General features: G+C 39.3%; 1 protein-coding gene across 3 annotated transcripts in view; it reads right to left on the minus strand.

The window, feature by feature from the left end:
* Window positions 1-21,186, minus strand: part of RMND1 (required for meiotic nuclear division 1 homolog) — a 44,330-nt gene that overhangs the window by 17,726 nt on the left and 5,418 nt on the right. For all 3 annotated transcript variants that reach the window (XM_081295158.1, XM_081295160.1, XM_081295159.1), the window contains 7 exons: window positions 19,870-20,390; window positions 12,540-12,648; window positions 10,823-10,898; window positions 7,736-7,775; window positions 5,212-5,312; window positions 2,954-3,060; window positions 1,977-2,041 (listed from right to left, as the gene is read on the minus strand). In XM_081295158.1, the coding sequence (XP_081151284.1) occupies window positions 1,977-2,041; window positions 2,954-3,060; window positions 5,212-5,312; window positions 7,736-7,775; window positions 10,823-10,898; window positions 12,540-12,648; window positions 19,870-20,376 (1,005 nt within the window). In that variant the 5' untranslated portion in view covers window positions 20,377-20,390. The remainder of the gene's footprint in view (window positions 1-1,976; window positions 2,042-2,953; window positions 3,061-5,211; window positions 5,313-7,735; window positions 7,776-10,822; window positions 10,899-12,539; window positions 12,649-19,869; window positions 20,391-21,186) is intronic.

Below are 21,186 nucleotides of genomic sequence, written 5' to 3' on the forward strand. Positions count from 1 at the left end.
GGAAATACTATGCCATTTTACATAAAGATGAGCATCCATAGTTTTTGGTATATTGAGGGTAGGGATTGGGCCCTCGAACTAATCCCCCATGGATACTGAAGGATTCCAGTAAGTATTAGATTCATCAAGCAAATTCTAAAGGAGCAAAATTTTAAATTTACATACATAACTCTTATATGTCAGTCTCCCAAATAGACATCTACACTCACCCCAAGATTTCAAAATCTTATTAAGTAGAAATTTTATGCTTTTTAAAATTTCCCTTTGCTATAGATTATTTTCTTTCTTTTTTTTTTATTCCAGTACTGGGAATTGAACTCAGAGGCACTTTACCATGAACTACATCTCCTGCCTTTTTCATTTTCAGTAGGATCTCTCACTAAGTTGCAGAGGTTGGCCTCAAACTTGCCATCCTCTTTCTTGGCCTCCTAAACCACTGGGATTACAGGTATGTACCATCATGCCTGGCTAGTTTGGTCCTGAAAGTCCCCCAAAGGCCATGTGTCTGAAGATTTGGTCCTTATCCTGTGGTGTTACTGAGAAAAGGTGGAAGCGTTATGAGGTGGGGCCTAGTGGGCAGGAGTTAGGTAACTGGGGTGTACCCTCGAAAGGCATACTGAGAACTTGGCATGTGACACCATGCTCGGCTTAAATGTTTTCTCTTTAATATACAGGAATGTTTTCTTGATATTGTTAAGCATATGAAATGTTATATTTACAAAAGAAAATTTTGCCTTAGGGCAAAGAGGATAGTTAGTTAAGGAGAGTTAGTTATGGCAAAGGTAGCACTAACGTAGAAATAGGAAACTCAAGATTTCTAGGCCCTGTTGACAGACCAAAGCTAGTCTAGCAGTCTGGTAGAATTCCAGACTTTCTCTTCCTTCTTCTTTGCTTCCTGGCTACAGAGAGGCGAATAGCTTGCTCTCCCACAGGCTCCCTACCATGAGATGCTTTTTTGCCAAACATCTAAAAGCAATGGATTTGTCCAACTATGGACAAAAATTGTACCAGCACTGAGTATGCTCCAAACTGTGAGCCAATATAAACCTTTCTTCTTTATAAGCTGATCATCTTAGGTCTCTTGTTACAGTAATGGAAAGCTAAAACACCCTTTGTATCAGCACTTCCATGATATACATTCCTAATCTTATCATAAAAACAGGGCCTTTTTTTCCAAGAGTAATTATTGTGTCACTGTAAAAACATTAGTAAAAATGACTTTTAATGCACTTTGTCATTTTTAATATAACTTTATACATTTATAACCATATTGTAACAATAACTTATCTTTTATGCCACTATATTTCTCAAAATTTAGTAGTCTTTTTTAATCATAAAAAAATGATAATCTCCTTCCTTAGAAAGATTTCATTTTCCTTTTTTGTAGTACTGGGCATCAAATCGAGGGCCTCTTAGCATGCTAGGCAAATGCTCTACCAGTGAGCTACAACTCCAGCACAGTTATATTTTTATTCAGTTATATTAAAAATATATACATATATATAACTTTTATTCAGTTATATTAAAAATATTGTGCCATCACAGTCATTTGAAGTTTAAAAAAAATCAACACATGAAAGTTCACCATTTTATATGTATTTGGAAGTTGGTTTTGTGTGTGTTTCTGAAGATTGAACCCATGTTTTCAAGCATGCTAGGCAAGCACTCTACCAGTGAGCCACATTCCTAGCCTGGTTTGTCTTTTGCCTAAATTCTGTGTAGCGTTCCTAGTGCATTTTAAAAAAATATTTTTCAGTTGTAGTTGGACACAATACCTTTATTTTATTTATTTTTTTATGTGGTGCTGAGGATAGAACCCAGGGCCTCACATGTGCTAGGGGAATGCTCTACCACTGAGCCACAACCCCAGCCCCATTCCTAGTGCATTTTACTACTTTATTGTACATATAGGAAGTTTGTATTATTCTCAATTAGGAATCAATCCTTGAAAATAAGCATAAACTTGATATAATTACCTCTGGAATAGACTGAATAGACTCAATAAATTTATCCAGTGTCACTTCCCAAATAGCCAGTTTCACTGGGGGGAAAAACATGGAAAATTTCTTTATAATATTATTCATGCTTATATAAAATCCATAACTGTACAGTACTTTTGCTGCCATTCGAACATTAAAAGTATAAGAAGCAAATGTGCTAAAAATTGAAACTAAAAATTAAGGATGGTTAATTATGGCAAAGGGTAGCACTAACGTAGAACAGGAAACTCAAGATTTCTAGGCCCTGTTGACAGACCAAAGCTAGTCTAGCAGTCCAGTAGAATTCCAGATTTTCTAATTTACCACTTCTCAGAAGCCCAGAAGGTGTGCGGTACCCCTTGACACCCCGAGCAGCTCTGTGCACAGGGCTGGAGCGGGCCTTCGCTGGTTTTCCTTTACAATCCTCAGGGCTATGAGGAAAGCACAGAGGTCTCTGAAGCTTCCCAGAAGGGTGTGGAGGGGCTGCTGCAGCAGCTGCCTCGTGCACACTAGAGGCAAAGGAAATTCTTACAGAACTTCTACGGTATTATCAGGGGCATGGATCTTTCAGGAAAAACTTAGAGTAGTTGTGACTCTGGCCCATTCCTGTGAAACCTGGGAGTGTGGTTTTCCATTGAGGCCTGTGCCCAGTCACATGGGCTGGGCTTTCTCTGCCTGGATCAGAGATACCCAAGTATCATGATCATACAGACAGAAACGGAAAGGAAACAAAGGCAGTGACAATCACATAAAAAACATTTGTGGGGAAGTAAGGTTTATCAATACAATTAACAAGGAATGAGTAATAGTACAGACACTACCTTTAAACTTTCTACTGTATTTATTTTATGGAGGAAAAAAAAGGATACTAAAGCTTTGTAGAGTGAAAACATGCCAAAATGTTCACCAAATAAACTCCCCTTGATGAAATGAAAACTGTGTAATGCATTCTGCAAACAGCAGCAGTAACTTACCTGAAAGACAAAGGGCATTGGAGAAAGCAAATTTCTCTAGAATGGCATCATCTAAATCCAGCTCCGAATTTAGATTGATCTCCCCTCTGTGAAGTTTCGACTGACCTCTGTGGAAGGAGGGTGGGGTGGTGAAGAAAGTAACTTACAAACCCTTTTTAGTCTTGAGATGGGGTCTCACTATGTTGCCCTGGCTGGTCTTGAATGGTGAGGTCAGCCAGTCTTCTTGCCTCTGCCTCCCAAGTAGCTGGAACTCCCATACCCAGGAATCTTCCAAATCTCAAACACATTTAAAGTTTTTGTTTTAAAAAAAAAATCACCTTTCTAGGGGTCATTTTGTTAATTTGTATCAAGAGTTTTTATAAATGCTCTAAACTATTTTCAAGTTATTTTATTTCTAAGAATTTACTGTATGGAAGCAATAAAAAATGTAAAAAAAAATCTGTGTACAAAACATTTTTACTTTAATAGTAAAAAATCAGAAAAGAAACCAAATGTTCAATTAGTAATTTCACCAAACAAAAATTAAAAGGAGCCAGATGTGGTGGTGGGAGCCTATAGTGCCAACACTCAGGAAGCTTAGACAAGGAGAATCACCTGAACCCAAGAGCTAGAGTGGAGGCCGGCCTCAGCAATATAGCAAAATCCCATCTCAAAGACAGAAATAAAAAACAAAAACTCCAACATGTTATGAAAGAATAGTTAATATAAAGGGAAAATGTCCACAGTAATTGCTAAGTGCAAAGATGCTGAATGTAAAACTCCACACACTGGAGTTACATGACGGGGAAGGCAAGGGAGGCAGAAGTTATAAATAACTAGGCTTTACCTGAAGATCTTTCTGGAAGGGACTGGGAGAGCAGAGGGAGGGAGTTTGTGAATATAAACATCACAAGGAAATGGGGAAAGTACAGGGGACCCTTCACAAAAGGTGTGGGACATGAAGACACAGATGAAGGAAGGTGGACTGGGGACTAATGGGAAGGCTGAGGGCAAAATCTGCTGACCACCTCAGCCAAAGGGAAAAGAGGAAAGGGAGCAGTGAGCAAGGGTTTTATGAACGAGCCTGGACCACACCACAGAACCGAGGAGGCAGCAGATAGCTAGGGTGATCTTTTTTTTTTTTTTGTACCAGGTATTTAATACAGGGGTGCTTTACTACTGAATCCCATTCCCAGCCCTTTTTATTTTTCTCTGAGACAGCATCTCACTAAGTTGCTTATCAGGTCCTAGATAAATTGCTGAGGCTGGAATTTTCGACCCCCCAGTCTCAGCTTCCTGAGTCACTGGGATTGATTATAGGCATGTACCACCACGCCTGGCTAAAGTGGTTTTGTGATAAAATCAAATAGCTGACTCAGATTCAAACAGTTAAGGATTTCATTCCTCCACAACTCTTAAGAGTGTGACAGTGTGTGTGTGTGTGTATTTGTGTGTCCAGGCACATACAAGTGCCTAGCAAGCAATGGCATTTCTCTGATTTCCCAAAAGAAGGGACATTCATGGGAACAATAACCACAAGATTGAGGGCTTAAAAATAAAATTAGGCAGGTGCCCATAGGCCAGAGAGCACTCTGAACTCCATTTGAAAGCCAGTTAACTGCGATTACAGAGTTTCTGAAATGAAGTGAGGCATGGGAAGTACTTGGAAAACAGTGCCTGGCATGTGGTGAGTACTTCATTACTGCTGGCCATTATTACTTAGTGCTTATCTGCTTTCTGTAGCTAGTGTCTCTTCTAAATTTTCCTCGAGCTCTGCCATCAACACTTCCTTAAGAACCTACAAAGACTTTTCCTCCCCTGGATTCCACTAGACTGGTGACACCACCAGGAAAGAGTCTCCTGCCCTATTTATCCTGCCCCAACATCTCATTTTGCCCTTGCTGAGACAGGAAAGTCAGCGAGGCTATTGCCACTCATATCTTACTGGAGACTGTATGTTGGGCTCCCACTTCCTGCAGTCCCCCACATGCCCACAAGTGGTTCTCTTAGATCACCCCTTACCTCATTTCCTTTTTATGCTCAAAATCAATTCAGGAAAAAATGGCTTTACCTTTTACTGGAATAATATGATAGGGTTATTCTGATAAAGGCTTATTATTTCCACTAATATTTATTATATAGGTGAGGCTTTGTATTTGTACCAACAACTTCTTTCTTAAAATTAGTATCCATATTCAAAAATAATTTATCTTCTCTACTACTTTGCCTACTTTTCTTCCCAAGTACCCTTTTCATAACTTTGATAAAAAGTTGCTTACTCTATTTTTATGTAGTTAAGCTCTTCATTTTCCCAGTGTACCAATGCAATCTCATAAGGCCGAATTTCATGTTTCTCTAGAACTTGCATTACATGCTTCATCTAGAAGAAAAAGAACATTACCTGGAATTATAACTGGCTCCCTAAGTACAAATGTGCTCTGGGGTTAATGTTTGTAACAATGAATAGTTTGTTTTCTTTTTCTTTTTTTTTTTTTAACAAGTATATTTTTTTTATTGATTATTTAAAGCATTACATAGTTCATGATATATCATCTTTCATACATTTGACTAAATAGTTTGTTTTCTACTGCTTAATTCTTAAGGAAAAGGCAAACTCACTATGTTATTAACCTAGTAAGCTAATCAGGATGACATATTCATTTATTTTCATTTTTGGAAAATACAGATGAGCATAAGAAAGAAAATAAAGTTGTTATCCCACATCTCAAAGAATCACTGGTAACATTATGATTTTTATTTATTTAATTTCTAAAAAAATTGTATAGGCAAACACTTGTAAAAATTTAAGGAACATAAAGGTATAGAAAGTGACCATCTCTCTCTGTCACCTGGAATCATAATTCTCAGAGGTAACCATGATTAAACTTGGGGTATATCCTATACACATTTTTTTTCTGTGAGGTCTGTGTATATTTTGCTTTCTGCATGAAATGGGATAACTATGCATATGAACATTTGCAATGCTGTTCTCCTTAATGGAGGCACTGCAATTTATTTAACCACATTAAATGTCCATCTGTGGGGGATAATTTCTGCTCTCCACCATTATAATGTCTCCATTCACCATTATTATGCATAAATCTTTGTGGCCTATTTCTTTAGAAACTGCTGATCAAAAGACATGCAGGCTGAGGGTGTTGCTCAGGGAGAGTGTACTTGCTTAGCAAGTGTGAGGCTCTGAATTTCATCCCCAGCATTGTAAAAAAAAAAAAAAAAAAAGAAAGAAAGAAAAGATATGCCTGCTTATATCTTTGATAAATATTGCTAACCTGCTCTCCAAAACAGTTCTTCCAATCTTAGAATTCAAACATTTATGAGAGCACTCAAAAACCACAGAGTGGTGTTACATTTTTTGTAACTTCAGATGATCAATTTATACTTTCTTATATTTGGTGGTCATGTACATTTCCTGTTCCCCAGAATCCCTCCTCTACTGAGCAGGTATCTATTTCCTTTTAGCAAAACTGAGATTATAGGAAGCATACTTATTTTTTTTGTACTGAGGATTAAATCTAGGATCTATGTTGTAAGGGTCTTGCCAAGTTGCTGAGGTTGGCCTCAAACTTGCAATCCTCTTTTCTCAGCCTCTCAAATAGCTTGGATTATTGGCATATATCACTGCACCCAGCTGAAGGGCGTGGTGGTGTATATCAGGGATTGAATCCAGGGGCTCTCGGCCACCAAGCTACATCCCCAGCCCTATTGTATTTTATTTAGAGACAGGGTCTCACTGAGTTGCTTAGTGCCTTGCTATTGCTGAGACTGGCTTTGAACTTGGGATCCTCCTGTCTTAGCCTCCTGAGCCACTGGGATTAGAGATGATGTTATGCTGGTTATATTTTCTAATTTGCTTTTTTTTTGGGTACCAGGAATTGAATCCAGGGGTGCTTAACTACTAAGCAACATCCCCAACCATTTTATTTTTTTATTTAGAGACAGGGTCTCAATGAGTTGCTTAGGGCCTCACTAAGTTGCTGAGGCTGGCTTTGAACTCATGATCCTCTGCCTCAGCCTCCTGAGTCACTAGGATTACAGGCATGCGCCACTGCACCCAGGTTGTAATGTGCTCTTTTAATTTAACTGTATCACATACATAAGCAGTTTCCCGGGAATAGATATTATTCCACATGATTTTTAAGAGCTGTAGTATATTTTATCCTATAACTGTATTTAGCAAACTTTCTATTATTATGTGTTTTTGTTATTTATAATCTTTGCTATTATAAACAATGGTTTAATGAACATTATGTAATTCATTATGCATAATTGTGATTATTTCTTTTGGGTAACTTTCTGGGTATAAAATTGCTGAATTAAATATAAATCTTTGATATACATCACAAAGCTGCCTCTAAAAAGGTTACATTAAATAAATCCTAATATAGATATTGAAGAAATTATTTTCCATGAGTGATAAGTTCTTGAAAATTTTATCTAAAATAAGAATCAGTTTAACCAGTTTCCAATAAACTGTATGTGCATTAATCACACTCTGCACTATCACATGTAAATGCAATTCTTTCTTCCTGCAGTTTGCCAGGGGTGGCTAGGATTCTCCACAAATGAGTGTGTGCCCAGAAAATAGAAATGTATAAAACTTAAAAATAAACCAAAATATGCATTTTAGAAGATGAAACTGATGAGATAAATATCACATAATGCTGTACAAATAAGCTGTGGATTGCCTATTTATCTTCCAAAATCTCAAATTATTAAGTGCTAATAAACAATTTATTCTTACAAAACTGTATTTTTATACTTTAACACTTCACTTATACTTACAGTTTTATCTTTCACGTTCCAAAACACAGCAGCTCCTTCCCTGATTTAAAATAGCAAGAGAATCAGGTGAGTTAAAGGTAGAATAATTCTGAAGCCACGCTTAGGTAACATCTAGAACAAATCCAGAATTCAACTGCAGAAAATATGATTTACTGCCTAATGAGACAATATGGTCCCTAGATGGACTTGCTAAAATACGAAATATTTTTTGATTCTTGATAAATCCCGATTTCTCAAAATTCAAGATTTCTCACAGTTTGCAAAATAAGTAGTAGTTATTGTAATATTAATTCCTGTATCTGGACTCTTTCATATTTGATTCAATGTGGATGCACAGAAATCAAAATTAGGAAAACTTCTGAGACCCCGCCTTATTAGGAAGATTCTGCTATATGCAAAGATTATGTTTTTAATCTTGTAGAATAAAGAGACGAGACCAATTATAAGCTCTGACAGCTAACTGCCTCAGTGGAGGAAAGCTCCCACCTGCACAATGTCTCTAACAGAATGTAAGCTCTAAAGACCATAAATGAACTTGGTTTCATGTCTGGAGTTTCGAATGCTAATCCGTTTTAGTAAATAAAGAGTCATGGCTTTGGGTTTTTGTGCTGAAAAAGACAAGGGGGAAATGGAAGGAAGGTACATAGGATTCATTCACATCATTTTTTAGACGTCTCAAGCAAAGTGCTTAGTAGATATGTGGGTCAGTGCTTATTTTAGCACTGAGGATGGAAAAAAATGAGTGTGATCCGTTACGGTCCTCCAGGAACTCCAAGCTAGAAAAGACACACCTAGACCACCAGGGCTTTAAAAGTTATGCAGAATGTATTATGGGATGTCCAAGAGAGGGACAATTCTCAAGGACTAGCAGAGCTAGCCATGTGAGGAAAACAGAACATGTGCATCAGAACCAGCACAGGTTCAGGGAGGTGGACGTTGGGAACAGGGCAGTGTCTTGGACAAACAGAAGCTGCAGGGTCATGAATTCTGGACATGAGCCTCAGGCTGAAGCAACAGGCAGGAGCCCAGCCCTGACAGGACTCTGTGCTGTGACAGTCTGGGAAGAGCCCCTGGAATTTTAAGCAGGAGAGTGTCATCTTCAGAGTTGCATCATGAAGAACAACTCCACCCACAACAGACCAAAGGAGCAGTGGTGGGCTGAGCAGGCGGGTAGGGAGGCCAGTGAGTACTCTGGTGTAACGGGTCAGGGTGGGGTCTCAGGACACAGCGCTGAAGCAAAGCCACAACCACAGTACTGGTTCAGATATGCAGATGTGCACCTCTCCATCTGTGCACTACAGTGCCCAGAAGCCACCTGGAGTAATGGAGCACTTGGAACATGCCTGGTGGCATCTGAGATGAGCTCTAAGTGTGAAATTCACCACTGAATGCAAATGCTAGGGTGCGGTTTGGCTCTAAAAGCTCCTCCAAAGGCCCTGTGATAAGTGCTTCATCCCTAGTGGATGGGAGGTAGTGGAAAGAGCCCCAGAGGCGGGGCCTAGCTGGAGGAAGCAGGGCACTGGGAGTGTGCCTTGGGAGGGTGTATCTGCCCCCAGGCCCTTCCATCACAGTCTGCTTCCTGGCCACCTTGAGGTGGCAGCTTTGCTCCTTTTTTTCATTTTTAAAACTATGATAACTAGAAAACACAGCACCACGTGTGAGGCTTCACCACATCTCCCCTGGACAGTGCTGACCTAGGCCCTCAGAAATCTACACTTTTCACTTTGAGGCACAGCGCTGCTGTCATTCTACTTGGGCTAAATGTTGAAATCCTGATTATCCCTAATGGTAGGGTCAAATGGAAGGCAGCATCTATGTGAACAAAAATAAGGCTTCTTGTTTTCAACACCCCTAAGGACTGAGATCACAAAACCCTCAATCAAACTTCAGATTTTTTTTTTTTTTTTTTTTTTTTGGAAAAGGTCTCACTATGTTACTTAAGCTGGTCTTGAACTCTTGAATTCCTGGGCTCAAAAAACACTTCTATCTCATTCTCTGGAGTAGCAAGTGCTGTGGTGTCTTGCCCATCTTCAAGACAAGTTATAGATTTTCCACAAGTTTCTGCTCTGCCACCTATGAGTCTCATGATCCTGGGTAATTCACTGAGTCTGTTTGACCCTCCGCTTTCTTGGCAGTGAGATGGGAATAACTGACCTTCCTCAAGTGTGGGGAGATTTTTTTAAAAATATGGTTTCTATTATTATTATCATTCAACTACTCCACTGTATTTGGTATCAAGACAGTCTCTACATAAAGGAGTAGGTATATGTGTGTCAGGGTCCCTGTCTGAAGTCTCTGGAGAGGTAAGACAGGCTAAAAATTTAGATGAAAAGCCACAAAAAAGGAAGAAAGAAAAGGAAGGAAGAACAGCAGGGGAGGTGGCATGAGTCCTACACAGGCACTGAGATGACTAGGAGACAAGACACTTTACCTAAACCTCAGTGAATATCCACATTTACAAATAGAGACAAAGCAGGAGAAGACTAGTAGTTGGTCTTTTTTTTTTGGGGGGGGGGTGTTGGAGAGGATTGAATCCAGTGGTTGCTAAGCAACCACTCTACCCTGAGCCACACCCTCAGTTCCTATTTACTTGTTTTTAAATGTGTTTATTTTGCTGGGCACAGTGGTGCATACTTATAATCCCAGCAATTTTGTGGGATAAAGCATGAGGACAGCAAGTTCAAAGCCAGCCTGAGCAACTTAGAGGCCTAAGCAATTCAGTGATACAAAATAAAAAATAGAGAGGGCTGGGGATGTGGCTCAGTGGTTAAGCGCCCCTGGGTTCAACCCTGGTACCAAAACAAAACAAAACTTTTCCAAGAGGATTTGCCAGAGGATTCCAGATCTGCTAGATGAAAAAAGAATCAGATGATTGGGTTAGGGATATAGCTCAGTTGGTAGAGTGCTTGCCTTGTATGCACAAGGCCCTGGGTTCAATCCCCAGCACCACCAAAAAAGAGAAAACAAGATTCTGGTCACAAATACATTTTGAACACATGTTCTGTTATGAGAGGTACATGAACCTTTAAAGACTATAGGGACTTGGTTAGGAACTCATTTGCCAACAGGGTTTCCTTCCTGTGTTACCTGAAGAAGAATATTGTTCCAGGATCACCTTCTTTTGCAGAACTTTCCACACCCATCACCAAAATATTTGCTGCATCTGTGGTTTAAAATAATAACAACAACAACAGAACAAAGTCACAAAGTGACACAGGTTTAAAAGTCATCTGTAAATTTTTACAGAAGTACTTATGACGACTTTGTACACCAAGGAGACTCAGAACTACAATTAGAGTTATCTGCAACTATTTTAAAAGTTTAAACCTTTTAAATATTATCAAATACATACCAATATTCATTACTCAGTAGTTAATTTACATATTAGTACAGTAATATTCCTTGTAAGTAAATGAATTTTCTGTAATACATTATAAGTAATATTAACATACCAATTAAGATACTATTAGTTATTTACAAACAGTTGTATACAGTTTCCCAACTCTGCAATGCCCAGAGCCACACTGCTGACAGCCTTCAGTGCCCACCATGAATACCCCTAAGCAACTTTTTATCTTAGGGGCTCTGGACATGGCTCTGTTAATTCTAATTCTTTTTGTCATCCAACAGCACAAACACTCTGTTGAGGTCACCAAAGCTGAAAAAGCAAGACATTCAACTGTTTTTTATGTCAATCTATGAGTCTTTAACAAAGAATTTTCTCTGTAGCAGAAAAGTTTTCAACCCTGATATTTTTGCTACTCTGAAGGAAACTCAAGTTTTTTCAGTAGTGGACTATCTTGAGAATCACTGTAAAATTTTGTCCCATCAAAATGTTCTAAGTTATTCATTTTTAAATGTAAAACAGGATATCTTCTCAAAAATCCTACCTGAAACTATCTTAAAATCCTCACTTGTTAATTTTCTTCTTTCTTATACTATATTATATTTTAACTAATTTTGTTGAAGTATTGGACTGGTAATTTATTTACTTGGATTTGGTACTGGTGGATCAGTGGATGCTTTACCACTGAGCTATATCCTCAGCCCCTTTTCTAATTTCTTTTTTAAATTGAGGCAAGGGTCTCACTAATGGACTGGTGAATTTTTTTAAAAGGCCCTTCCACCAATTTCATGGTTTTATAATGCTAAAATAACTTTTTAATGTGACAAAAAAGAAGTAGCATGGGGCTTTGATTTGGGTAAGCATCCACCAAAGGTTTGGTCCTCAGCCCATGATATTATTAGAAGTGTTGGAACCTTAGGAGGTGGCCTGATGGGAGGAGGTTAGGTCACTGCAGGTATGCTCTTGAAAAGGATACTGGCCCTTCTTCTTCCTCTCTTTTCTTCTCACCTTCCCAGGTTCAGGAAGAAGTACCAGCTGTCATAAGTGAGCAGCTGATTCCACATGATCCCACCATGATGTGCCGTCTCATCACAGGTCCAAAAGCAATGGGCCAACTGACCACAGACTAAAACCTCTGAAGTATGGGCCAAAATAAGCCTTTTATCTTATTATGTTGATATATCTTGAGTATTTGTTGTAGCGAAAGACAGATGACTACCACACACAGCTTTTGATCTTCCCAAGTAACAGTGATCTTATGAATAAATTTAATCTAAGAACCAAATGCTCTATAAACACAACTAATTTCTTTATAAAGACATCTGACACCACTTTTATGATTACAATCCTTTCAACAGAAAGTGAAATGCTAACAATTGCATACTTAGGACAATATCACAGGAAAATTATTTTCTAATACATTTTAACATACTTGGCCCCAGGTTCAAGCAGAAGTACCTCTAGGCAAGCTTGTTACTTCAATGTATCCATGGGCGACCAGCTCTTGAGACAGATTTCCCAGATGGTACTCGTCTGCTGTGGCAAATGCTGTGCAGTGCATCAGGTTCTGTGAGCACAAGGTGGGTTACCAAGAGGCTCAAACATCTGTGATGGCTACTGTGTCCCTAACTTAGGGGTCCTCATTTGGCAAAGCCAGAACTCAAGTTTTCTGCAAACATCTCAAAAGTTCATACAAGAGAAGGGATAAGTATGAAGACAAAGAAGTTAGAGAGACAAATATCAGCTCATTGACAGAAGCATTTGCTTCTGCTAGCCAAAAAGATGGAATAATGATCCTGAAAGGGAAGCCGTGCTCCAACTGGCAGTGTCTGAAGCAGCCCGAGCAGCTTTCCAACCCGGAGTTTCTGACTCTTTCACAACATTAGTATTTGATATCCTTAATATCCACAGAAGAATTATAATATCTTTATTCTGGCTAATAGTAAACAAAAAAATCTGCAACTCTGAGAACATGTCCTGTCCGTCAGTGCTTTGCTGGGGGTCCTGTCTGTACAGACATGTAGATACCTGTGTGTCCATACCACGTATACATGGTAAGCAATTTGCAGTGATGGTCCAAACTAGCGGGAGGAAGTTAGGTCACTAGGATGTGCCCTTGAAAGGGACACTGGCCCCTCTTCTTTGTCTCTCTTTGCTTTCCAGCCACCATGAGGTAAGCAGCTTCATCTGTCATATGCAGATGTCAGTTTAGTTGACCTAAGCCAGCTTAAAAAAAAAAAAAAGTCTAATAAAATATAAAAAAAGAATAAAATACAAAATATCATGGTGCAATACTCATTGCAAGAGCAAACGTTACTATATGAAGTTTTCTGTCACATATGTGTCTACTTATGTATGTCACTATGTATATAAAATGTTGAATATATTTCTCACCAAAGAGGCCAGGAAAGTTTGAAAGCTATCAGCATAAGAATTCAGACAAGGGCTGGGGATGTGGCTCAAGCGGTAGCGCGCTCGCCTGGCATGCGTGCGGCCCGGGTTCGAACCTCAGCACCACATACAAACAAAGATGTTATGTCCGCCGAGAACTGAAAAATAAATATTAAAAAAAAAAAAAAAAAAAAAAAGAATTCAGACAAAAATATGATTGAAATTTTTTTTAAAAATCAAGAATAATAATGCCTACTTTATAGGGTTATTTTAAAGTTTAAAAAAGCTGATAAATATGTATTTCTCAGGACTGTTCAATATTTACTGAACTATAGTTGGTCAAAAGAAGTTTAAGAGTCACTAAATGAACAGTTCTTCCTAGGACTTCCGCATCTCAGCTCCTAGGCATTCCCACTCTGAAATTCTGGAGAAGTGTCTGTGAAGTCCTTCCTTCCTCTGGCTCCTGTTACTTAATTCCTACCCTTTCTCAATTAATGGGCTAACCCTGCTTTGTCTTCTCCTCAGTCTGTTACACAATAGAGTGGCTTAAAAAGCAGCTCAGGAGTAAATGGAAGACTTGAGAAATCACAAAAACTGAACCGTCAAAAAATCAACAAAGTATCTATTCAGAAGCACACCAAGTAATTAGAAAAAACATTAAGTCAGATGAGCTGAAATCAGTGGAGAATGATGAGGTAGCCCCCTCCTGCAGTGAGCTACTTCCCACAGCCACACGTGGAAGAACACACGCGCACACACACCACACACAGACACACTTCAGAGACCAGGTAGTCACTGGAGGGCAAGAATAGGATGGGCATGGCCTAGACCTGCCTGGCTTCAATGAGCTTAAGCTGGCTGAGAGAAAGGGAGTCCTGTCAGAACCCATCAGGTAAGGCACAGCGCGACTTGGTGAGACCTGGCAGATTTGTGGCCTGCTGGACAAAAATCACAGCATGTTAGGGTGGGTGCTTTCTCTGACTGCGACTGATAATAAGATCGGTTTCAACTGAGCGGGAAGGAGGCGCAAAAAGGAGAAGACAGAAGATAACAACAGTCCAAGGCCAGTCCACGAGGATGAGCCTGTAACTGTGCTGAACACAGTGAGCTCCGACAGCCATCCGAGTTGGTCTTCACAGCATTTCTAAGATGGGAGTCACAAGTCAACAATGAACTGAGAGATTTCACATAAAATCCACATTTCCCTACCATCTTTTGCCTAAGTGGAGATCCGGCCACCATGGACTAGGGCTGAGTAGCGGGCCCAGGTCGCAGCCACACAGTCCTTACCTCAAATGTCTCACATCTGCTTTATTTTTGTAACTGGCCCAGCCCACGTGTGCTAAAATGCATGCTATTTTGAACTTTCAAAGAGTGGGTGGAACACAGCAAGTCATTCAATCACTATTTCTACGAGAACATACATTCTGAACTCCAGACTACAAATAAATCTTTAACATTACCTCCTTTTCCATAGCCATTCTAAGTCTGAAGATTGTCACCTTTTCTTTTCTTAGTATCTTCTATTTAGTTTGGCTCAAAGAGCTCTTCAATGTCACAGGTGTTAACAGGGCTCACCATACTCCTCTTAAGTTGTGGCCTTCTAACAACAGACAATTCACAAGTTTTGAAACTTGACTTTTTTGACATTTGTTTTGGTTTTGATTCCAAATTTCAATTTTTCATGTGAGACCATTTGGAAAAGGGAAAGAGAACCATGGAGCGCCTTGTCACCACCTTTTTTCTTTGTGGTACTGGGCACTCTACCATTCAGCCACACATCCAACCCTGCTCTAAGTTGCCCAGGCTGGCCTCAAACTTGCAACTCTCCTGCCTCAGCCTCCCAAGTGGCTGGGATCACTGGTGTGTGCCACTTCACCTGGCCATATCTCCCACTGTTAATTAAAGGTGCTGTTACTGTATGAGAAACTTTTTTCCTGGCTTTTTACAGTGAATCCTTATTTATTAAGCATTAGTTAGATGTACGTATGTAAAGCAAATTTTGGATTTTAGCTTGGGGATAAGTAACTTGTTCTTTAATAGATGGACCAAATCAACCCAAAATAGTTACTGGATTTAGGCCCCAAATTTAGGCCTATGTTAAAACACTGAACCACTGTATTTCTGTAAGTTTTGTTTCTGTGGCCACAGAAGACATGTTCCAGCAGATGGGGCTAGAAATCTATACAAGATTCTTACACTAACAGCACCACATGCTCTGAAAAAAATTTTTATTCATACACTATTACTGAAGAAAAAATAGTATACGATCACAACCTTATTTCTATTTTACTATTATTCTTGGATAAACTTTTATTTGGTCTTTGTCCTTGGCTCCTGGCACAGAGCTCCTAAACCCTGGTAATTTCCTAAGGGATATCGGGTGATAGGAACATTTTTTGTGGTAATATTTGGTATCTGCCTTGGGTTTTTGGCACACAGCTTCCAAATCCCCTGAAGATTCTCAAGGATAGGTACACCTTTTGTTCCAATAAGGTGATTCTTGGTGGGCTCTGGGATGGCTTCAGGATGGGGACTGGTTGCCAGAAACAACAAACCTTGAATAGAAGCTTGGAACTTTCAGGCCCTCCTCTCAAATTCAGTGAACCTCTTCACCTGGAGGTTCATGAGTCTTAGTAAATGTATCTAAATTGTTCCCCTGAGTTCTGGAGCCATTCTAGCAAACTCCAAACTCAAGAAGCTAGACATGGGAACCCGATTTATAACCTGGGACTTGGGGCTGGTGTCTGAAGTGGGAGGCAGTTCTACCAGACTGAGTCCACTCTTACTAACTCCACACAGGGTCACAACTGAATGAATTGTAAGACATCTTACTAGCATCCAGAGAGTTGGAGAATTCATTGATGGAGGAAAAACACCCCATATTTTGTTGACAGAAGTACTGTGAGGCCTGGTGTTATACACTTGTAATCCCAGCAGCTTGGGAAGCTGAGACAGAAGGATCCTGAGTTCAAAGCCAGCCTCAGCAAAAGCAAGGCACTAAGCAACTCAGTGAGATCCTGTCTCTTAATAAAATACAAAAAAGGGCTGGGGATGTGGCTCAGTGACTGAGTGCCCCTGAGTTCAATTCCCGGTACCCCCCCCCTCAAAAAAAAGTACTGTGACTATAAACAGACTGTACTTAAAAAGGAAAATATGCATTTTTATTGCCACCCACTGAATGTAGATCAAAGTTACAAAATACAGATATAAATTATATTACTAGTAAATGCTTTAGTGGGCTGGGGTTGTGGCTCAGTGGTAGAGTGCCTGCCTAGCACATGCAAGGCCCTGGGTTTGATCCTTAGCACCACATAAAAATAAACAAATAAAATAAAGGTATTGTGTCCAATGACAACTAAAAAATAAATGTTAAAAAATGCTTTATCTTATAAACTTTTTGGCTACAACCTATAATGAGAAATCAGATTATATACTCAATACATATATGCAGATAAAACCAATAACTGCCACAGAAACTTAATAAACCAGTTATTTTTCTTTATCATAGCAAATGCATTCTGGTATTTTCTACCCTATTCCTTTTTCTGTAAAAAGTTAATTTTATAACATGCTATGAGGTCAGTCTGAAAAATGCTACTGGGTGTTCCATCATTCTCTCTCTGATGCCAGTCTCCAAGCTGCTCAGGCCAGTGAGTCTCACCCTCTGGCATTCTGCTCCTGAAAGACTGGACATGTTCAGGGAGCACTGCCATTGTTCGTCTGCTGAATTATAAGCCATACTCAGCTATCACAGCAGGTTGTGATTTCCATAAATGAGACCAGGTAGAGATTTAATTCCAATCTGGAAGGTGTCTGAAACCTCAGGCAATTCCAAATACTTGCTCTAGAGCAAGTGTGGGAACAAGAGGAAGCGGACATGCTTCCTGACACTAAGCAGAGGCCTTGCCCTGTCTCAGTCAAAGGTGATGGAAAGGGTTGCCCTGTAACAAAGAAGTCAACAGTCCTATGACATTCACAGGAAAATGGAATAGCCCTCAACTTGGGGCAGAAAAAAAGTAAGCCTTGTGTCCTAGGGATAGACTACTTAGTCATGCCTGAAGACTGATCTTCCTGTGAAAGGTAAAATACTCAGAAAACAAAGCTCCATACTTATACTACTTCAGATCACTTAGAAATATAATATTTTATCTTATTTTCCTTATGAAATGGGCTTAAATGAAAACTCAAAATTTAAAAGCAACACACTCTCGTTTTGCGAAACTCCTAATGAGGTCACTATTACATAACACAATGTGGCCTCTGAAAAGACCCACAAAATAAACACCATTTCTATTAAGACATCATCTATTTGTATCTACCTCCCTCCATGCAACCACAACTCAGATGAAAAGAAATGTACAACCTCCGATGATTGCCTCTGTTTTAATTACTGGATGTCTCAAAACTAAATGCTCAAATAGATTGTTCTTACTAAGTCCCTGATAAAATGTCTCTGTTCACATTAAATGTTTGCTTTTAAATTTGAATGTTTTTATTATCTCATTTGAAACTGTGTTGAATTTTTAAAATTCAAATCCTTTTGTGGAAAGAAACAGGAAAAAGAAAATCCTAAAGAAAAATAAAAAATGGAATTCAGGAAAACGGCTTCTAAATCTAAGGACAGCCTAAGGAAATGGAGCCTCTTTGGGGGTTCACAATGAGTAATGATAAAAAAGGTGACATCTTCAACCGCATCAGCTTCTTCACAAGAAACTCAATGCACTGTGCAGGTACACCTGACAAGAGAAAAAATGAGTTGCTCTTCCTTTGGGATCCTCCATTTAGGTTTTGATCCTTAGTGTCATCTCTGTCCCCTGAATGCTGAAATTCCCAGATCAAACCAAGCTCTTGGAAGAAGAGGGGTGTAAGAGCAGCTTCTGCACACATGACTGTCCTTTACATTTTGGGTGTAGAGAAACAACACAAATAGAGAAAACAACCCAGGATCCAAACCAAAAATCATTTATGAACTCATAATGACATAATTTGATGATCAGTCATGAAGGGTCTGTGAGCTGCATAGTAAAAATACACACATACACACACAAACTGAACATGGCTCAGAATTGAACATGCTTAGAATCAAAGTTTGAAGACAGACATTCTAACCTGCTTTTTAGTAGCTTCAGAAAATCTAATCAGGTTTTAAATATTTACATTTTTTAAGTTTTTAAAATAGGTATTACTACATTGCCTAGGCTGGCCTCAAACTCTTGGGTTCAAGTGATCGTCGATCCTCCTGCCACAACCTTCCAAGTAGCTAGGACTATAGGCCTGTGCTACTAGGCCCAACTCGATATTCCTGTTTTTGTTGTTGTTGTTGTTTGTTTGTTTGTTTGTTTTGTTTTTGCAGGGGCAGGTTAGTGGGGATTGAACTCAGGGGCATTCAACCAGATCCCCACCCCTATTTTGTATTCTATTTATAGACAGGGTCTCACTGAGTTGCTTAGCACGTCGCTTTTGCTGAGGCTGGCTTTGAACTCTTTTTTTTTTTTTTAAATATTTATTAGTTGTCGATAGACCTTTATTTTCTTTACTTATTCATGGGTGGTGATGAGAATTGAACCCAGTGCCTCACACGGGCTAGGAAAGCATACTATCGCTGAGTTACAACTCCAGCCCTGGCTTTGAACTCTTGATCCTCCTGCCTCAGTTTACAGAGCCACTGGGATTACAGGTGTCCGCCACTGTGCCCGGCTCTATTTTTAATGTTGATGACTATTGACATTAAAGATTTCATTACCTCTTTCCCATGCTTTCCAACCTAACAAACATTAAGTACAAGGCATAGTTCTTGGTATTACGCAAAACACAAAGGTCAAAAAAAAGTGTCTAATCCTGACCTTAACTGTTTATCACTTAGAGGAGAAATGCAAATTGCTGTATTAAAAAATTCCTAGAAACCTCTTAGCAGTGAGTAAAATACCCTCTTGAACCTTCAGAAGGTAAAAAAGAGAAAACCCTCTTGCTCCTTGCTTTTTGAGTTCACCTTGCCACATCATTGCACCACCTATCTGCATAGTTATACCTTTTAAATAAGATGAAGAATTTCCAGATTGATTTTTTGAAAAAATAGATGCTTTTTATAGTCCCATTCTCAGATTGGAATTAATGCTGTTTTCTAAAGGCCAATAACTTTTTCTTAGGCCAATAATTAATCCTTTCATAAACTATATTTGTATCTTTTATTGCCTGTATTTTGTCATTATGGATATCACTAACTCTTAAGATTTTGACTCTGTTTGGATTAATTAGGCTTCAAAGATCTTAAAAGAAATTCTGAGTTGGTTGCCAGCTCTCTTGCATTAGGGGCAGGGCTGCGCTGCAACCCATGCTTGTTTAGAGAATAAGCAATGAGTGATAAACACAAGTGCCAGAGCCACATAGGGTTTACCTCGCTCACAGACAGAACTGGAAGGTTGGTCCGGGATGGCTGCCTGGTCCTTGATGCTTTCAGTGGTCTCTTGATCTGTGGAAAGTCTTGCCTTGGAACAACTGTTTCAGTTGAAGTAGATGAACAATGCCTCTTTAATATTTTTATAAACCACTTAGAACCCAATAGATTAGGTTTGTGGGTCCCGTTCCTGTGAGCAGGATACGATTTCTTGGATGGAAGACCTGCTTTCTCATCCTGGCAATGTACAGTATTTAATGGGCAGAGTTTGGTTGTATCTGATATTTTCCAGTTCATTTCCAGGATCTGGGGCTCATTCAAACCACCAGCTGCTGCAACAGGAAAGAATGAATCCAAGTTTTGGTGTACTGTCAGGGGGTTGCTGCATATTGTATCCTCAAGTTCCTTGAGCGGTTTTAACGTTCGATGAACAAATCTTCGGCACTGATGTACTTTTGATAATACACTGTGGGATCTGGCCACGGCTCTGAGAAGTCTGGCAGGCATTACCACATCCCACGCTGAAAGAAAAAGATTTCAGATTTCAAATTGGTTTTGTTTCCTTAGTGTTTTAAAATTATATGTAGCTATAATTTCTCTATGAAATAAGCTTATTTCTTTTAAAATCTGTGAAACAGAAAATCTTACCTAATTATAATAGAACAACAAGTTTAAAAAATATACACATGTGTATGGCTGGGAGTATAGCTCAGTGGTAGAACACTTCCTGCCACTAACAAGGCCCTGGTTCAACCCCTAGCACTGGAGAAAATAAGTACACATGGAACATTATGAGATTAAAAAATTACTAAAACACACACACACACACAAAATTTTTTCTTAATTTACTTCAATAGCATTTCACTTAAAAGAATCCATACTTACAAATTCATTTTTAAAAAGCTGGGTGCAGTGGTGCATACCTGTAATCTCAGAGGTTTGGGAGGCTAAGGATTGCAAGTTCAAAGCCAGCCTTGCAATTTAGCAAGGCCCTAAGCAACTCAGTGAGACCATGTCTGTAAATAAATTTTTTTTTTAAAAAAGGATTGGGGGTGGTGGGGTATAGCTTAGTTGGTAGAGTGCTTGCTTTGCTTGTACAAGGCCCTAAGTTGATCCCCAGCACCACAAAAACAACAACAAAAAACAGAAAATGGGTTGGGATTGTGACTCAGTGGTAGTACACTTGCCTAGCATGTGTGAGGCACTGGGTTCGATTCTCAGCACTACGTATAAATAAATAAAATAAACCTCCATCAACAACCAAAAAAAGGGGGGGGGTTGGGTATGTGGCACAGTGGTTAAGCGCCCCTGGGTTTA

Source organism: Spermophilus citellus (assembly GCF_964194105.1).
Source record: "Spermophilus citellus genome assembly, chromosome: 5".
Classification (NCBI taxonomy): domain Eukaryota; kingdom Metazoa; phylum Chordata; class Mammalia; order Rodentia; family Sciuridae; genus Spermophilus; species Spermophilus citellus.